The sequence below is a fragment of the Rana temporaria genome, chromosome 6, assembly GCF_905171775.1.
Source record: "Rana temporaria chromosome 6, aRanTem1.1, whole genome shotgun sequence".
Taxonomy (NCBI): domain Eukaryota; kingdom Metazoa; phylum Chordata; class Amphibia; order Anura; family Ranidae; genus Rana; species Rana temporaria.
Window position 1 is genome coordinate 149,825,612 of NC_053494.1, and position 18,014 is coordinate 149,843,625.

An 18,014-nucleotide genomic window follows, 5' to 3' on the forward strand; every position below is an offset into this window, starting at 1 on the left:
GTTCTGAAAGACGTTTTCCAACATTAAATTGAATATTGGTCTTTAAAATGAGCGTTTTTGAATTCGAACGTTCGAGTCCCATAGACTTCAATGGGGTTCTAAATGTTCGCGCGAACCCGCGGTCTGTTCGAACGTTCTGGTGCGAACCGAACCCGGGTATGTTCGGCTCATCCCTACTGAGGAGGAACAGGAAGTGAGAAATTCAGACAAAGAAAAAAAACATTTAGGCCCCATACACACGAGAGGATTTATCCGCGGATACGGTCCAGCGGACCGTATCCGCGGATAAATCCTCTCGAGGATTTCAGCAGATTTCTATGCGATGGCGTGTACACACCATCGCATTGAAATCCGCGCGGAATTCCTCTGGCGATGACGCGTCGCGCCGTCGCCGCGATTATGACGCGGCGACGGGCGCGACGCTGTCATATAAGGAATTCCACGCATGCGTCAAATCATTACGACGCGTGCGGGGAATCCCTTTGGACGGATGGATCCGGTGAGTCTGTACAGACGAGCGGATCCATCCGTTGGGATGGATTCCAGCAGATGGATTTGTTGAGCATGTCAGCAAATATCCATCTGCTGGAAATCCATCCCAGGGGAGATTTATCTGCGGATAAATATCCGACGGAGTGTACACACCATAGAATCTATCCGCAGAAACCCATTTGATGGGATTTATCTGCGGATAGATTCTATGGTGTGTATGGGGCCTGAGAAGGGAAATCGAAGGAAAATGTAAGTCAACCAACAATGCACTAGCTTGAAGGAACCTATTTAGAAAATAAAAAATGGACCTTTACAACTCCTTTAACCACTTAAGACCCGGACCTTTAGGCAGCTAAAGGACCCGGACAGTTTTTGCGATTCAGCACTGCGTCGCTTTAACTGACAATTGCGCGGCCGTGCGACGTGGCTCTCAAACAAAATTGGCGTCCTTTTTTTCCCACAAATGGAGCTTTCTTTTGGTGGTATTTGATCACCTCTGCGGTTTTTATTTTTTGCGCTATAAACAAAAATAGAGCGACAATTTTGAAAAAAATGCAATATTTTTTACTTTTTGCTATAATAAATATCCCCCAAAAATATATAAAAAAATACTTTTTTCCTCAGTTTAGGCCGATACGTATTCTTATACATATTTTTGGTAAAAAAAAAAATCGCAATAAGCGTTTATCGGTTGGTTTGCGCAAAATTTATAGCGTTTACAAAATAGGGGATAGTTTTATAGCATTTTTATTAATTATTATTTTTTTACTACTAATGGCGGCGATCAGCGATTTTTTTCGTGACTGCGACATTATGGCGGACACTTCGCACAATTTTGACACATTTTTGGGACCATTGTCATTTTCACAGCAAAAAATGCATTTAAAATGCATTCTTTATTGTGGAAATGACAGTTGCAGTTTGGGAGTTAACCACAAGGGGCGCTGAAGGAGTTATGTTTCACCTAGTGTGTGTTTACAACTGTAGGGGGGTGTGGCTGTAGGAGTGACAGCATCGATTGTGTCTCCCCATAAAGGGGATGACACAATCGATGCAGCCGCCACAGTGAAGCATGGGGAAGCGGTGTTTACACGCGGCTCTCCCCGTTCTTCAGTTCCAGGGACCGATCGCGGGACCCCAGCGGCGATCGGGTCCGCGGGTCCCACGGTCCCAAAGCTTCGGACTGGGTCGAGGGCGCGCGCCCGCGACCGGGTAGATGTACAGGACGTGCCGATACGTCCATCTGTCCAGCCGTGCCATTCTGTGGACGTATATCTACAGGCGGCGGTCCTTAAAGCGGAGGTTCACCCAAAAATCAACTTTCTGCCATTAGATCCAGCATACTGCTGACATCTGCAGTATGCTGTTTTTTTTTTTTTTTTGTACTTATCGTTTTATCAGCCGTTGTTATCCGGCTCCGAGCGGGGATTCCTTCCGGGTATAGGCGTTCCTAAGCCAAGCGGAGTTGATTAACGGGCTGCTAAAGCGCGTCACGCCTTCCGAAAATACCCGAAGTGACACTCGGGTGTTGACGGCGCCTGCGCAGTCAGCTCTACACGGCAGGCGCAGGCGCCGTATAGCGCCGTAAACACTTCGGGTATTTTCGGAAGGCGTGACATGCTTTAGCAGCCCGTCAATCAACTCCGCTTGGCTTAGGAACGCCTATTCCCCACAGAAATCCCCGCTCGGAGCCGGATAACAACGGCTGATAAAACGATAAGTACAAAAAAAAACCCCAGCATACTGCAGATGTCAGCAGTATGCTGGATCTAATGGCAGAAAGTTGATTTTTGAGTGAACCTCCGCTTTAAGTGGTTAAACATGATACTAACAGACTCTGTAAAACCATGTCATTTTATAGAATTAGTAAACCGTTGCATATCCAAGTGCTCAGTTCTTGTTAACAGATTCTGTTTTAGTTATTTGTATTTTTCATCACAGACAATGTGGTTAAATGTAAATGGAGTTGATCCGCGCTATCCCCAAAATTTAAAAAGGAAAGTGTTGATTGGTGCCGCAAAGTGCAACGGTTTAACACAAAAACCACAGGTTTGTGTTCTAATTAAGGTCACAAATTAAACGTGACATAAAAATATGACAAGGTGCTGCAATTAAATAATAGTTCGAATAGTGAACTAAGGTGATATGTAAAGAGATAAATAAAAATGCGCAACCTAAAAATCGCATTTACCAGCGACTCTTGTGATACAATGTGAATGGGTGAGACATTTTGGTTTAAATTAAACCATATAAATAAAGGTGATATCAATAACCTCTAAAAAATGAAGATGAAAAAAATATATGAATGAATGACTGAAAAAAATATAAAAAAATATTAAAAATAAACAACAATGTCACTTTAAACCCTCAGCATTCGTGGTGAATGATTATTCCGAGTCCACATAGGCACAAAAAGTTATAAAAAGTGAAATTGGGTGAATAGTGACAACTTGGAAATCCAAAGAAGTACCGAAACAAAAATGGAAGTCCATAAAGTGTAGCACTATAGCAAATAGACTGCAGATATTCAATCACAAAACATGGGAGCAAGAGTGTGTATCTTCAGATCTAGACGCTTCTTTCACATAAGGTAGATAAGTGGTCGCTTACCAGAATAGATGGACCCCTATTACAGAGATCATGTCAGCTCAGCACATGAGGAATGGTTCATCGGGCTCCAAGCGTGGAGAGTGATGACGTAAAAAATCCTTAGCTCCACCCAGTGACGTTATCACTCTCCAGCTGGTCGGGCGTGAGCCGACACTGGAAGTTTGTTTTTTTAGATTCTGTTATTTTAATTTTGGATGTCAGGAACCCGCACAATTCAAAATAAAGGGTACCAACTTTTTCATACTGCACCATGAAGTTTTATCTCTTCTTTACTACCATACTCAATGCTTACTGAATGCCCCCTCTGCTGTCCTGAGAGGAGACGGTGCAGGTGCACCAAGGATTCAATTGATACGGGGGATTCATCTCTTGGTGTTCCTTGGAAAACGAGCAAAGATCTGTCTCGGTTGGGGATTGATTTCCACGCTTGGAGCCCGATGAACCATTCCTCATGTGCTGAGCTGACATGATCCCTGTAATAGGGGTCCATGTGTTCTGGTAAGTGGCCACTTATCTACCTTATGTGAAAGAAGCGTCTAGATCTGAAGATACACACTCTTGCTCCCATGTTTTGTGATTGAATATCTGCAGTCTATTTGCTATAGTGCTACACTTTATGGACTTCCATTATTGTTTCGGTACATCTTTGGATTTCCAAGTTGTCACTATTCACCCAATTTCACTTTTTATAACTTTTTGTGCCTATGTGGACTCGAATAATCATTCACCACGAATGCTGAGGATTTAAAGTGACATTGTTGTTTATTTTTAATATTTTTTTCAGTCATTCATTCATATATTTTTTTCATCTTCATTTTTTAGAGGTTATTGATATCACCTTTATTTATATGGTTTAATTTAAACGATAATTCTTACCCATTCACATTGTATCACAAGAGTCGCTGGTAAATGCGATTTTTAGGTTGCGCATTATTATTTATCCCTTTACAATGTGGTTAAAAGCAAATGTTGCAGCTGAGATATTAAACTACATTTTAATAGATACAAAAATGGTACCTTTAAAAAAAATACTTTGAATGTTTTCCATAATTGCAGGGAAGAAATATTGTTTTAGTTATAACGACAGATTCAGGTTATGATCCTTGAAGTAATGGCAACTACCAGTACCTTGAATTCCAATAAATTCCTGACCAGAAATCCCAACTCTGTATTGAGAAAGGGAAGAGCAAACCCATCCAAGAGTAAAGCCTCGTACACGCGCTCGGTTTTCCCGGCAAGAACGAGCAAGAAAACTGCTGGCAGAGCTTTCTTGCCGAGTATACCGAGCGTGTGTATGAGGCTTTCTGGTTTCTCGTCAAGAAAACTGCCTAAAATCTCAACTAGAAAAATACAGGACCTGCTCTCTATTTTCTCGCCGTGATTCTTGGCAGTGTTTTCCTGCCGAGAAACCCGAGAGTGTGTATACTTACCTGTCGCCGTGGAAACCCGTGCATGCTCGAAATGACTTTGACGCATGCGCGGTAGCTTCCTAGGCATAAGTGGGGTGCAGCAAGATGGCGGCGACGGCATCAAATGTGACGAGAGCATGCTCGTCGTACGTGATGACGTCACCGTGTTCTTGTCTTTCAAAAGAACCTCGGTTATTTTGAAAGGAGGGTCTGTACACTCGGGCGGCAAGAGATTCTTGCCAAGAATCTCGTCGGGAAAAACAACGATGAGATTCTGGCCCGTGTGTACAGGGCTTTAGTGTTCCGCATAGATAAATGTCTTATGGTACTTTAAAAACACTGTGAATGGAGTATTCACTTGATTATCTGCCAAATGAAAAGAAAAACAACATCAACCTTCTTCAGGAGTCAGGCAAGCTTTCTTCTAGGTTCATTGATGAATTCCTCTGCCTGTTGCTTTATGCATGTAAAGCAATCAAACTAAAATGACGTAACTTGCAATATAAAGTGATTATTGCACTGCATTAAAAATCCTCTAAAAGAACAACTGAAAGTGGTTGCAAAGGCAAGACATGTTTTACCTTAATGCATTCCCTGCATTGAGGTAACAAAATTCTCAGTAGCTGCATCCTCTGCTGCTGTCAATCAAATCCTGTGAGGGGGTGCAAGAGGCAGGGTCAAACTGCACTGTGTGTGTCTATGGGCACACACAACCCAGCCTCGGAGTAAGCCCACAAGTGTGCAACCATATCAGGCAGCTTCCTATGGTGGCACACAGAGCAAAAGGGGAGCAGAAGAGGGAGATCAAGGCCGCTCTGTGCAACATCATTGCACAGAGCAGGTAAGTACAGTGGTGTATTTCGGTTTTGTGCTGTCCTGGGCCTGACTAAACTCGTGCAACCCCTAATTTAAATAGGATTCACCCCTTCCTGTCAAGGTCACACCCCTTCCTGTTTAAGACCTGCCCTGCAATTTTCCAGTGGGGACACTAGATCTGATGGCCTTGGGGGGGGGGGGGGGGTTCCCTTATTCTGCAGAGATTTCCTCTCACTTCCTGTTTGGCTATGGGGCAGGAAATGAACGGATCGCAAAAAAAAAAATTAACAGGGGCTATAACCATTCCTTACTCAAAATGGGAAAAAAAGGGTTGCCTATAGTTCTACTTTAAGCACAAATTTCTGCAAAATGTATGGAGGACTAAGAGGATATAACCATGCCAGGGGTGCAGCAGAAAACATGTGGCACAGTGATGGAGGTATGTGGTCCAGGCAGTGAGCAAAGGAAGGATTGGGGGTAGGAACAAATAAATTCATCTGTTTATTTTTCTCATCAGCAATCAACAGAAATAAAATTAAGATTCCTTAATATGTACAACTGACACAAGAAAAGGATTGCAGGAGAGTCCTACTACCTACCTGCCAGGTATAGGTGACCATGTCAGTGTCCCTTGTGTCTGCACCATTCCTATCATACTGGCAGCAGTGCGGCCGCCTTATGGGGGTACCAGACTGATTTGTCTTGCGGCCCAGTCCACCTCACAAGCCGTCGGGGACTCTTTTCATGCTGCCCCCTGCAAAGTGCTGCCCTAGGCCTGGGACTTGTTGGCCTAGGCCAGCGGTGTCCAAACTTTTTTCAAAGAGGGCCAGATTTGATGAAGTAAACATGCGCAAGGGCCGAACATTTTGCCTGACATTCTTTGAACTATTAAAATTTGGTCCACGAATACACGGTCCAACAAGAATTCTCTTGCCTTTGTGGCTGTGTGCTGAAGAGATGAGCTTGGGCGTGTTATTTGGATATACCGTATTTATCGGCGTATAATACGCACCTTAACTTTGGGAGGGAAGTTTCAGGAAAAAAATGTAAATAAAAGAACTGTGAAGCAAAAGGGTCATTGCCTATCAATGCAGCCTAATCAATGCCCATCTGCAGCCTCACCATTGCCCGAATGCAGCCTCTCCACTGCCATGAATGCAGCCTGATCGATGTCTATCTGCTGCTTTGGAGGGGACAGGGAGGGGGCGGGATGAGCACCAACAGATTTACATACAGGAGAATCTCCTGTTTACACAGCAGCCTTTTTAATACAATGTCCCGCCTCCTATGATAGACAGAGGAGTCATGCAATGGCAGCCCAGGAGACCGGACTTCCTATTACAGATGCCACCGAGTAAACAGGAGATTCTCCTGTATGTAATTTGACAGCACTCGTTCCCTCCCCTCCGAGGCAGCGCCGATAAATACAGTGGGCCAGATTCACGTAGATTCCGGCGTAAGCTATTTACACTATGCCGCCACAACTTAGTGGAGCAAGTGCCGTATTCCTTAAGCACTTGCTCCGTAATTTGCGGCGGCGTAGTGTAAATGGCCCGGCCCGATCGAACTGCGCATGCGCCGGCCGTAAAAATAGCCCAGTGCGCATGCTCCAGCTCACGACGGAAAACGTCAATGAAGCCGACTTGAGCGTCATTGACGTAAAGTCCTATTCGCGAACGACTTAGTAAAACGACGGAAAAAGACGACGCTGACCTGACGCCATACTTAACATGGCATACGACGGACCTTCATAAACTTTCCCCTCAGGGGGCAAGTTTACGCTTATGGAAACGACGTAAACGACGACGAGGCGGCACAAAAACGTTCGGGAATCGGCGTATCAGGCTCATTTGCATAGACAAATGAGAAATCGTCGTTAACGCCATCTAGCGGCCAGCGTGGAATTACATCTAAGATCCGACGGTGTAAGTGACTTACACCTGTCGGATCTATGCCGTATCTATGCGTAAATGATTCTAGGAATCAGACGCATAGATACCCGGGGCCAAAAACAGAGATACGACGGTGTATCTTGAGATACACCGTCGTATCTCTTTTGAGAATCTGGCCCAGTATATATCCAAATTACCAGGGGGGCTGCATTAAACTGGAACGGGGGCCGCAATTGGCCCCCGGGACATACTTTGGGCATGCCTGGCCTAGGCCAAGATACAGCGTTGCCTCTATCCCTCTGTCTGACTCCTGTATATCTTAGGGAGATTTCCATCCATTGTTTGGATGTAGTCAGAAAAGGACCAACAGTGTTAGTGGACGCAGCAGCGGGGCTCGGGTGCGAGCACGCACGAGTGCCCCCATGGGAAGCGGCTTCCTAAGGGGGCACTGGACAGAGAGGAGGGACCAGGAGCGCTGACAGGGACCCAAAAAAAGGAGGTTCACCAGCGCTTTGTGCAATTCTGTTGCACAGAGCAGGTAAGTATAGAGACGTTTGTTATTAAATTAAAAAAAACCTTCACAATTACTTTAAGACTTTAGAACCACTTTAACCAGTTGCCGACCGCCTCACGACGATATACGTCATCAGAATAGCACAGGCAGGCAGATGGGCGTACCCGTACGTCCCTAGCCTCCCAGCGGGTGGAGAGCTCGGTCGAGCCCCCCCTCCCCAGTGCCCACGGCAGTCGGAATCCCTCCGTGATGAGGGGGTGGCCATCGATTTGTGGCCACCCCCTCACGATCGCCCCAGGCGAATGAGAAGCTTGCTCTGCTTCTGTAAATGTAAACAGAAGCAGAGGAAGTGATGTCATCTCTCTTTGCGGTGGTCTTTTCATCTGGAGCGCCAAGTAGAGAAGACATCAAGTAAGTGCGCTAACACTACATTGACACCAGGACACATAGGCACACAAATCAACCCCTGCACCCCGAGACACAGTGTCACTGATTGCAGTGGCCATTTTTTTTACTGATCACTGCATGCAGTGTTATTTGTGACTGTAAGACCCCTTTCACAGTGAGGCGTTTTTCATGCGGTACAGCGCTAAAAATAGTGCTGCTATACCGCATGAAAAAATCATGCCCTGCAGGCTTCAATGTGAAAGCCCGAAGGCTTTCACACTGAAGCGGTGCGCTAGCAGGACCGCTCCAAAAGTCCTGCTAGCCGCATCTTTGGAGCGGTATATGAGCGGGGTGTTTACCGCTCCTATACCGCGCCTTCCCATTGAAATCAATGGGAAACCGCGGTAATACCGCCCGCAATGCGGGCGGTATTAACCCTTTTTCGGCCGCTAGCGGGGGTTAAAACCTCACCGCTAGCGCCCGAATATCGCGGTAAATACGACTGTATCGTGGTGCTAAAAATAGCGCGGCTATACCATCACCGCACCTCCGCTGCCCAATGTGAAAGCAGCCTAAAAAATGTCAGGGCAGTAAGTCTTAGGCCCCTTTAGTTGCAGGGTACCCACCTAATAAAGGTTTAACCCCTTGATCACCCCCCAGGAAACCCTTTCACCCCCTGTTGCCAGTGTCTGACTGCCGTATTTAGGTTCACCACCAGGTTTTTATATAGTTTCAGGTACCCCCATATATTACCTAATAAAGGCTTTAACTTCCTGATTGCCCCCTAGTTAACCCTTTCACCAGTGATCACTGTAAAAGTGTTACGGATGACGCTGGTTAGTTAGTTTGCTTTTTATAGCGTCAGGGCATCCGTCATATATTACCCAATAAAGGATTTTACCCCTGATCGCCTGGCGGGTGAAATCAGTTAGGTTTAGTGTCAGATAGGGTCTGCGACGCCCCAGGCAGCATCAGATTAGTGCCAGTAGTGCTAACACCCACGCACGCACCATACACCTCCTTTAGTGGTATAGTATCTGAACAGATCAATATCTGATCTGATCAGATCTATACTAGCGTCCCCAGCAGTTTAGGGTTCTCAAAAACGCAGCGTTGGCGGGATCAGCCCAGATACCTGCTAGCACCTACGTTTTGCCCCTCCGCCCAGCCCACCCAAGTGGAGTATCAATCGATCACTGTCACTTACAAAACACTAAACACATAACTGCAGCGTTTGCAGTCAGGCCTGATCCCTGCGTTCGCGAACATTTTTTTTTGTAGCGCTTGACTCAGTCGCTGACAGTCAGGTGCTTTTTTACCTGTGAATCTCACTAGTTGTACCAGTAAATTTAGAGCCCAAAGTGGCAAATCAAAGGTACACTAGTGAAGAGGCCTACACGTTTCTGAGCATGACAGATAGTGAAGAGGAGGTCACTCATCTGTCAGATTCAGGCCCAGAATACGATCCTGTAGATGACAGCGGCTCCATGATAGATAGCTTGGACGTTGAAGTTGAGGTCCCTGCCAAGGTCAGGCGTACCCGACCCCATTCTTCTGCTGTTGAGGTGCAAGAACCGCAGGGCTCTCGTATGGAGCAGAGAAGTACTAGCGCCCTTATCCTTCTGGTAAACTGGCAAGCACCAGCGGCCTAGTACATCCTGGTCGTACATCCAGCACTGCAGTAACACTTGGTGACGTGGCAAGTCCCATAAGTGCAGTTCAAGCTGGCGAGGTGGCAAGCACAAGTAGTGTCCGGCTGCCACCAAGAAGAAGACAAAGACAGGCCTGTCGTCCCCATAGTGTCCTTCCTGCAGAATTCGCCAATCCTGATTGGGTGCCCACCTGTTCTTGGGGTGAAGCTAGAAGACCCTTGAGAGGACCTTGTTGTCACTACTGTCACATAAGTGGCTTGTCAGTACATACATATATACATGGTTAGGATACACGTTAATGCATAAACACCTATTACACATCCCTACACACAGCAGAAGTGGAAGAAGTAGCCATAGAGCCCCTTCCAGCAAATGTGGCCTGTGCATCCAAGAGGTAATGACCCCCCGGTCATGAAAAGATTAAATAAAAGAGGAAGCAAATATAACACATTTATATAACACATTTTTATTGTGTGTTTATGAAAGTATAATTATGGACCTATACAAATGTTTTTCTTTTCCAATTATATATACTCTGATTAAACCAAGAGTCCTTTGGTAACATCAGTTGGCCAGAAGTGAAGATCTAGTGATCGTCTCGCCCATTAGCTGTCACACTTTTGACCAAGAGATTCCAAGCCTGCCCACCACGACAAGGTAGACTCTTCTAGGGCAGGACCTACACTAACTACACTAAGCTACCCTACTGGATGCTAGTCATCCTTTTTCTAATGTTGGATGTATGTTTGTAGTAGGCCTCATCCTATAATCTGTGTGTGCAATCTACTCTCTCCTAATTTGATTGTCTGTCTGTGTTTATCTCTCTAAAGCATGGAGCGGTCAGTTTATGTACATCTGGACGTCCTCTGTTAGTGTAGGTCAGTGCATGCCAGTCATTGTATGTTGTCCAGTGTGTGTCATAGTCGCCTGATCCGCTGTGGTCTGGGTATGGGAGAGGCGAGTGCCTCATGGGTGAGCAGATAGTCATGTTAATTGGGGATGCTGATAGCAGGCTTGTCTAGGAAGTTGAACAGCTCTGGTAGTTGGTCTGGGGATCGAAGACCGAAGTCAGAGCCCTGCTTCCGCACACTTAAATGAAAAGGGTGACCCCAGCGACAAATAGCTTCAGCTTTACGAACTACTTTGAGGAGAGGTCGCACGAGCCCTCGCAGGGCCCTAGTTTGCCTGGAGACATCCAGGTGGATCCATTGATGTTAATGTAATAATAGCCTGGAGTGTTCACCTGAGAGGTATTACCTCAATCAAGGTAAAGTGACTACATTTCTGTAGCATTCACCTGAGAGGTATTACCTCAATCAAGGTAAAGTGACTACATTTCTGTAGTACTCACCTGAGAGGCAGTAGCTCAATCAAGGTAAAGCGACTCCTTTTCTGTATTAGTTGCCTGGAGTGTTCACCTGAGAGGTATTACCTCAATCAAGGTAAAGTGACTACATTTCTGTAGAATTCACCTGAGAGGTATTACCTCAATCAAGGTAAAGTGACTCCTTTCTGTATTAGTTGCCTGGAGTGTTCACCTGAGAGGTATTACCTCAATCAAGGTAAAGTGACTACATTTCTGTAGCATTCACCTGAGAGGTATTACCTCAATCAAGGTAAAGTGACTCCTTTCTGTATTAGTTGCCTGGAGTGATCACCTGAGAGGTATTACCTCAATCAAGGTAAAGGGACTACATTTCTGTAGTACTCACCTGAGAGGTAGTAGCTCAATCAAGGTAAAGCGACTCCTTTTCTGTATTAGTTGCCTGGAGTGATCACCTGAGAGGTATTACCTCAATCAAGGTAAAGTGACTACATTTCTGTAGTACTCACCTGAGAGGCAGTAGCTCAATCAAGGTAAAGTGACTCCTTTCTGTATTAGTTGCCTGGAGTGATCACCTGAGAGGTATTACCTCAATCAAGGTAAAGTGACTACATTTCTGTAGTACTCACCTGAGAGGTAGTAGCTCAATCAAGGTAAAGCGACTCCTTTTCTGTAGTAATAGTCTGACGTATAAATATACACATTGGTATAATACAGTGATGGAGAACTTTGGCACCCCAGATGTTTTGGAACTACATTTCCCATGATGCTCATGCACTCTGCAGTGTAATTGAGCATCATGGCAAAAGTAGTTCCAAAACATCTGGGGTGCCAAGGTTCGCCATCACTGGTATAATACATTACAGGGGGTGCCCGACTTACGAACGCGTTAGGGACTTTCGCTTTGTTCTTAAGTTGGAAATGTTCATAAGTCAGGCCGTGCATGCGCAGAACGGCAATTACGAACATTTCCGACATTTTCCGATGTTCCTTTGAAAGGCCGTGCATGCGCAGAATGGCAATTCTGAAAATTTCTGACATTTTACGATGTTTTCCGAGGTTCCGTCTAGCCGCGCATGCGCAAAACGGCAGATAGTCCCCGCAGCGTCCCATTCGTAAGTAGGAATTGTTCGTAAGTCGGGCGTTCGTAAGTCGGGGACCCCCTGTACCCCATGATGTTTTCAGGGGATCTGAAAGAGAACATTGTACAACCTGGGAAAGCGGGATGGGGGATCCATTTGCATCAATCACCAGGAGACCATCAATGTGCACACCGTCTGCACGTTAAATAATATACACACTACCGTCTTCACGTTGACGTACATACCAAACTGGAATCAATGCCCGGCACAAGGGACAAGTCGGGCCCGGGGACTCTTGAAGCCAACTGTAAATACAAGAAAAATGATATCTGTGAGTACAGCTTAACTGATAAGAGTCCTCCTCACTATACCCACACAGGCAAATGGAACAGGTACGCTGCTCCATTGCCGATGGTCTCGGAGGCGCTGGCTGCTGATCCCTGGCGGCATCCTCTCGTTGCCTCCGAAGCCGTCCTCTCGTCCGGTGGGCGATCGGCTCCGCTCCTCCCTCCTGGTGTCGCCTTCCACCTGACCGGCGTCGAGAAGGTCGGGGCATCTTTATGCTGGTGTACCTGAACAAAAAAAAAATGTTTAATATTAATAGTAATATATACAATAATAATATGATAATGGAAATATATTTAAATAAAAATGCTAATAATCGCAGGAAACACAATCTTATAATGTGACTCGCTCAGCTCCCAGAGCAGGAATGATTTAAAACAACTTCAGCCCACTGTGACATCACACACCTCATACCAACTGACACTTTTCAGGCCTGGAAACTGACTGGGAATACCTTGGTCATGTAACGGTGTAGCCAAATAAATGTTATATCATTGTATAGATTTTACATATAATTAAACTGTAATATGGTAATTTAAATGGCTGGGTGTGCTGGGTAGAATTCTCAGTATCTGTTCTTATTCTGTATGTATGGACCCTGCACAGTACCACTTCTCTTGTCCTGTATGCTGGGTATAATTCTCAGTACAGTGGAATTCCACTGGGGGGGGGGGGGGGGGTGGGATAAGAGGAGGGACAGGGGGGCATTTGTGCTAAAAGGAGGGACGGAGGGAATTTGTGCTAAAAGGAGGGATGGGGAGAATTTGTGCTAGAAAGGATTGGGGGGATTTGTGCTGGGAGGAAGAATTGGTGGTATTGGTCCTAGAAGAAGTAATTGGGGGACTTGTGCTGGGAGGAAAGATTGGGGGGTGTGCTGGGATTAGGGATTGGAAAGGATTTGTGCTGGAGGGAGGGATTGGGGGGGGGCTATTGTGCTGTAAGGAGGTGTTTGTGCTGGAAGGAGGGGTGGGGGGATTTGTGCTGCAAGGAGGTTATATTTTTTTTGGGGGGGGGGGGGGGGTTGTGCTAGAAAGGACTGGGGGAATTTGTGGTCGAAGGAGGGATTGGAGGGGGATTTATGCTGCAAGGAGGTTTTATTTATTTTTTTTGGGGGGGGGGGGGGGATTTGTGCTAGAAAGGATTGGGGGGACCTGTGCTGGGAGGAAGAATTGGTGGAATCGGTCCTAGAAGAAGTAATTGGGGGGATTTGTGCTAGGAGGAAAGATTGGGGGGGGGTTGTGCTGGAAGGATGAATTATGGTGTGGATTTATGCTGCAAGTAGATTTTATTTATTTTGGGGGGGGGGGGGATTTGTGCTGGGAGGAAAGATTGAGGGGTTGTGTTGGGATGAGGGAGTGGAAAGGATTTGTGCTGGGGGGAGGGATTGGATAGGATTTGTGCTGGGGGGAGGGATTGGATAGGATTTGTGCTGGGGGGAGGGAATGGATAGGATTTGTGGGATCTGTCCTGGAAAAAGTAATTGGGGAGATCTGTGCTGGGAGGTGGAATTAAGGCGGGTTGTGCTGGGAGGAGGGATAAAGGGGGGTTGTGCTGGGAGGAGGGATTAAGGGAGGGTTGTGCTGGGAGGTGGAATTAAGGCGGGTTGTGCTGGGAGGAGGGATTAAGGGGGGTGTGCTGGGAGGAGGATTCCATAAAGGTGTTATCGCTGTGTTTCGGTACCCAGTCATCCTGCAAGAGATGGAGAAACGGGGAAGGTGTCCGGGGGCGCCCCCTTCAGGCCAGCTAGTTACCGGAGCTCAGTGTCGGAACTTGCACTGGGCTCTGGACTTTGTTCAGCACACATCAGGATGGAGGTGCCAGGAGAGTCTAATGGGGCCCCTGGAGACTCTTGGGCCCCCTACATCTGTACTGGCTGTCCTGCCTGATGGCGGCCTCACTGTTAAGATTACATAGAAAGTAATGACCAGGGGAGGGCTGGCAGTGGCAAAGTGATGAACCAGGAAAACAGTCTAAGCTTTTCCATGATCACAAAGGTGGGGGGAGGGGCAGGGAGGACAATGTGGCCCTCCAGGGCCCGTGGGGGACTCAGACCACCATGGCCTCCAGGAACTAAAGTGCAAACAAGTCCCTGTAAGAATCCCTCACAGCTGAGGACCTGACCCCCCCAACTAGTGAGGGACTACAAGTCCAAGCATTAATGCCTGAGCTCTAATGCCGCGTACACACGACCATTTTTAATGGTCTAGAAAAAGCGACGTTGTTTTCGAACCGGTTCTTGATAAGCCGGCCTTGCCTACACAAGACCGTTAAAAAAAAATGCTCTAGCAAAGCGCGGTGACGTACAACACGTACGACGGCACTATAAAGGGGAGGTTCCATTCGGATGGCGCCACCCTTTGGGCTGCTTTTGCTGGTTTTGTGTTATTAAAAGTTTGGTGAGAGACGATTTGCGCTTTTTTAGTCTGTTACAGCGTGATGAATGTGCTATCTCCATTACAAACGCTAGTTTTACCAGAGCGAGCGCTCCCATCTCATAACTTGCTTCTGAGCATGCGCGTTTTTTTCCACACAAAAAAAATGACATTTTTCACATCATGAAAAACAGTCGTGTGTACGCGGCATTAGGATGTGCCCCCCCAAACTAGTGAAGGACTACAAGTCCCAGCATGAACCCCTGATATCTAAGAATGTGAATCCCCCCCCAACTAGTGAAGGACTACGAGTCCTTTATTAATATAAAAAAAATAAAAAAAAATTGGGCTAACTTTACTGTTGTCTTATTTTTTAATTACATAAAGTGAATTTCTTTCCCCAAAAAAGTGCGCTTGTAAAACCGCTGCGCAAATATGGTGTGACAAAAAGTATTGCAACGACCGCCATTTTATTCTCTAGGGTGTTAGAAACCACAAACAAACAAACATACACACACACACATATATATTTTCTTCTTTTTTTTTATAGCAAAAAAATGTTTTTGACTTGTAAACACCAAAATCTCAGAAAGAGGCTCGGTCCTTACGTGGTTAAAGGGTACATGATGCTGTGCAGAGTGCAGTAATCTATAGTAACCAGATGTCACTTCATTGAAAAATACATAGATTAGATGCTATGGGTTACAGATATTGGCATATTTCAAACCTTTGCCCTGATGTATAGATCTAGTAGTTCAAACACTGTAAATGGCACATGTCTACATTCCGCACACAGGCACTGACCATTGCCAGGAATGCACTCACCATTGCCGGGAATGAACTCACCATTGCCGGGAATGCAGCACCTATCATTGCCGGGAATGAACTCACCATTTCCAGGAATCCAGCACCTATCATTGTCGGGAATGCACTCACCATTGCCAGGAATGCAGCACCTATCATTGCTGGGAATGCACTCACCATTGCCAGGAATGCAGCACATATCATTGCTGGGAATGCACTCACCATTGCCGGGAATGCAGCACCTATCATTGCCGGGAATGCACTCACCATTGCCGGGAATGCACTCACCATTGCCGGGAATGCAGCACCTATCATTGCCAGGAATGCACTCACCATTGCCAGGAATGCAGCCCCACCATTGCCAGGAATGCATTCACCATTTCCGGGAATGCACTCACCATTGCCGGGAATCCAGCACCTATCATTGCCGGGAATGCACTCACCATTGCCAGAAATGCAGCACCTATCATTGCCGGGAATGCACTCACCATTGCCGGGAATGCAGCACCTATCATTGCTGGGAATGCATTTACCATTGCTGGGAATGCAGCACCTATCATTGCCGGGAATGCACTCACCATTGCCGGGAATGCAGCACCTATCATTGCCGGGAATGCACTCACCATTGCCAGGAATGCAGCAGCTATCATTGCCAGGAATGCACTCACCATTGCCAGGAATGCAGCACCTACCATTGCTGGGAATGCAGCAGCTATCATTGCCAGGAATGCACTCACCATTGCCAGGAATGCAGCCCTACCATTGCCAGGAATGCACTCACCATTGCTGGGAATGCACTCACCATTGCTGGGAATGCACTCACCATTGCCGGGAATGCACTCACCATTGCCGGAAATCCAGCACCTATCATTGCCGGGAATGCACTCACCATTGCCAGGAATGCAGCCCCTATCATTGCCGGGAAATGCACTCACCATTGCCAGGAATGCAGCACATATCATTAGCGGGAATGCACTCACCATTGCCGGGAATGTTGCACCTATCATTGCTGGGAATGCACTCACCATTGCCGGGAATGCAGCACCTATTATTGCTGGGAATGCACTCACCATTCCCGGGAATGCAGCACCTATCATTGCCGGGAATCCAGCACCTATCATTGCCGGGAATGCAGCACCTATCATTGCCGGGAATGCACTCACCATTGCCAGGAATGCAGCACCTATCATTGCCGGGAATGCACTCACCATTGCCAGGAATGATCAGTGTCCATCTGCAGCAAAGCCCAAGTGTCCATCTGCAGCCAACCGTGCCCAAAAATTAAGCTTTCTTAGTTTTAAATTTTGCCGCCGAGATAGAGCCGGATGTCTTGTGTAATCGGCTGTACTTGGCTCCTCTTGCAGTCCCGCCCCTTGGCCTGGCTTCTATGATGGACATAACACACGTTCAATGGCGGGACTGGGCATGACTGCGAGCGGAGCCGAGCCTAGCTGAGTACACAGTACACTCGGCTTGGGCTATTTCGGCGGCGCTCGCTCCTCTTCCCCTCACAGGCAGCAGGGATCGGCGTATAATACACACCGCTGATTTTAAGGGGAAAAAAAGTATGTGTTAAACGCCGATAAATACGGTATATCTTTAGTGGCCCTGGCGCTGGGAGATCATCAGGGGCCACAAAAGATATATATGTGTGTAGATAACCAGGCGGGCCGCTCAAAAGTGGACATCGCGGCCCGCAGGCCGGACTTTGGATATGCCTGGTATAGGGTATTATAATGACAGGCTGGGGTAGTATAGGGTATTATAATGATGGGTTGGGGTAGTATAGGGTGATATAATGACAGGTCGGGGTAGTATAGGGTATTATAATGACAGGTTGGGGTAGTATAGGGTATTATAATGACAGATGGGGGTAGTATAGGGTATTATAATGACAGGTGGGGGTAGTATAGGGTATTATAATGACAGGTGGGGGTAGTATAGGGTATTATAATGACAGGTTTGGGTAGTATAGGGTATTATAATGATGGGTCGGGGTAGTATAGGGTATTATAATGATGGGTGGGGGTAGTATAGGGTATTATAATGACAGGTGGGGGTAGTATAGGGTATTATAATGACAGGTGGGGGTAGTATAGGGTATTATAATGACGGGTGGGGGTAGTATAGGGTATTATAATGACGGTTGGGGTAATATAGGGTATTATAATGACGGTTGGGGGTAGTATAGGGTATTATAATGACGGGTTGGGGTAGTATAGGGAATTATAATGACGGGTGGGGGTAGTATAGGGTATTATAATGACGGGTGGGGGTAGTATAGGGTATTATAATGACGGGTGGAGAGGGGGGGT

General features: G+C 46.5%; 1 protein-coding gene across 1 annotated transcript in view; it reads right to left on the reverse strand.

The window, feature by feature from the left end:
* LOC120944433 (UDP-glucuronosyltransferase 1A9-like) overlaps positions 1-15,813 on the reverse strand; it is a 46,404-nt gene extending 30,591 nt beyond the window's left edge. Inside the window, exons 1-3 of the mRNA XM_040358493.1 lie at positions 15,787-15,813; positions 12,550-12,750; positions 12,424-12,483 (exon numbers count right to left, since the gene is read on the reverse strand). Coding sequence (XP_040214427.1) covers positions 12,424-12,483; positions 12,550-12,750; positions 15,787-15,813 — 288 coding nt within the window. The remainder of the gene's footprint in view (positions 1-12,423; positions 12,484-12,549; positions 12,751-15,786) is intronic.
* Positions 15,814-18,014: the final 2,201 nt, after the last annotated feature.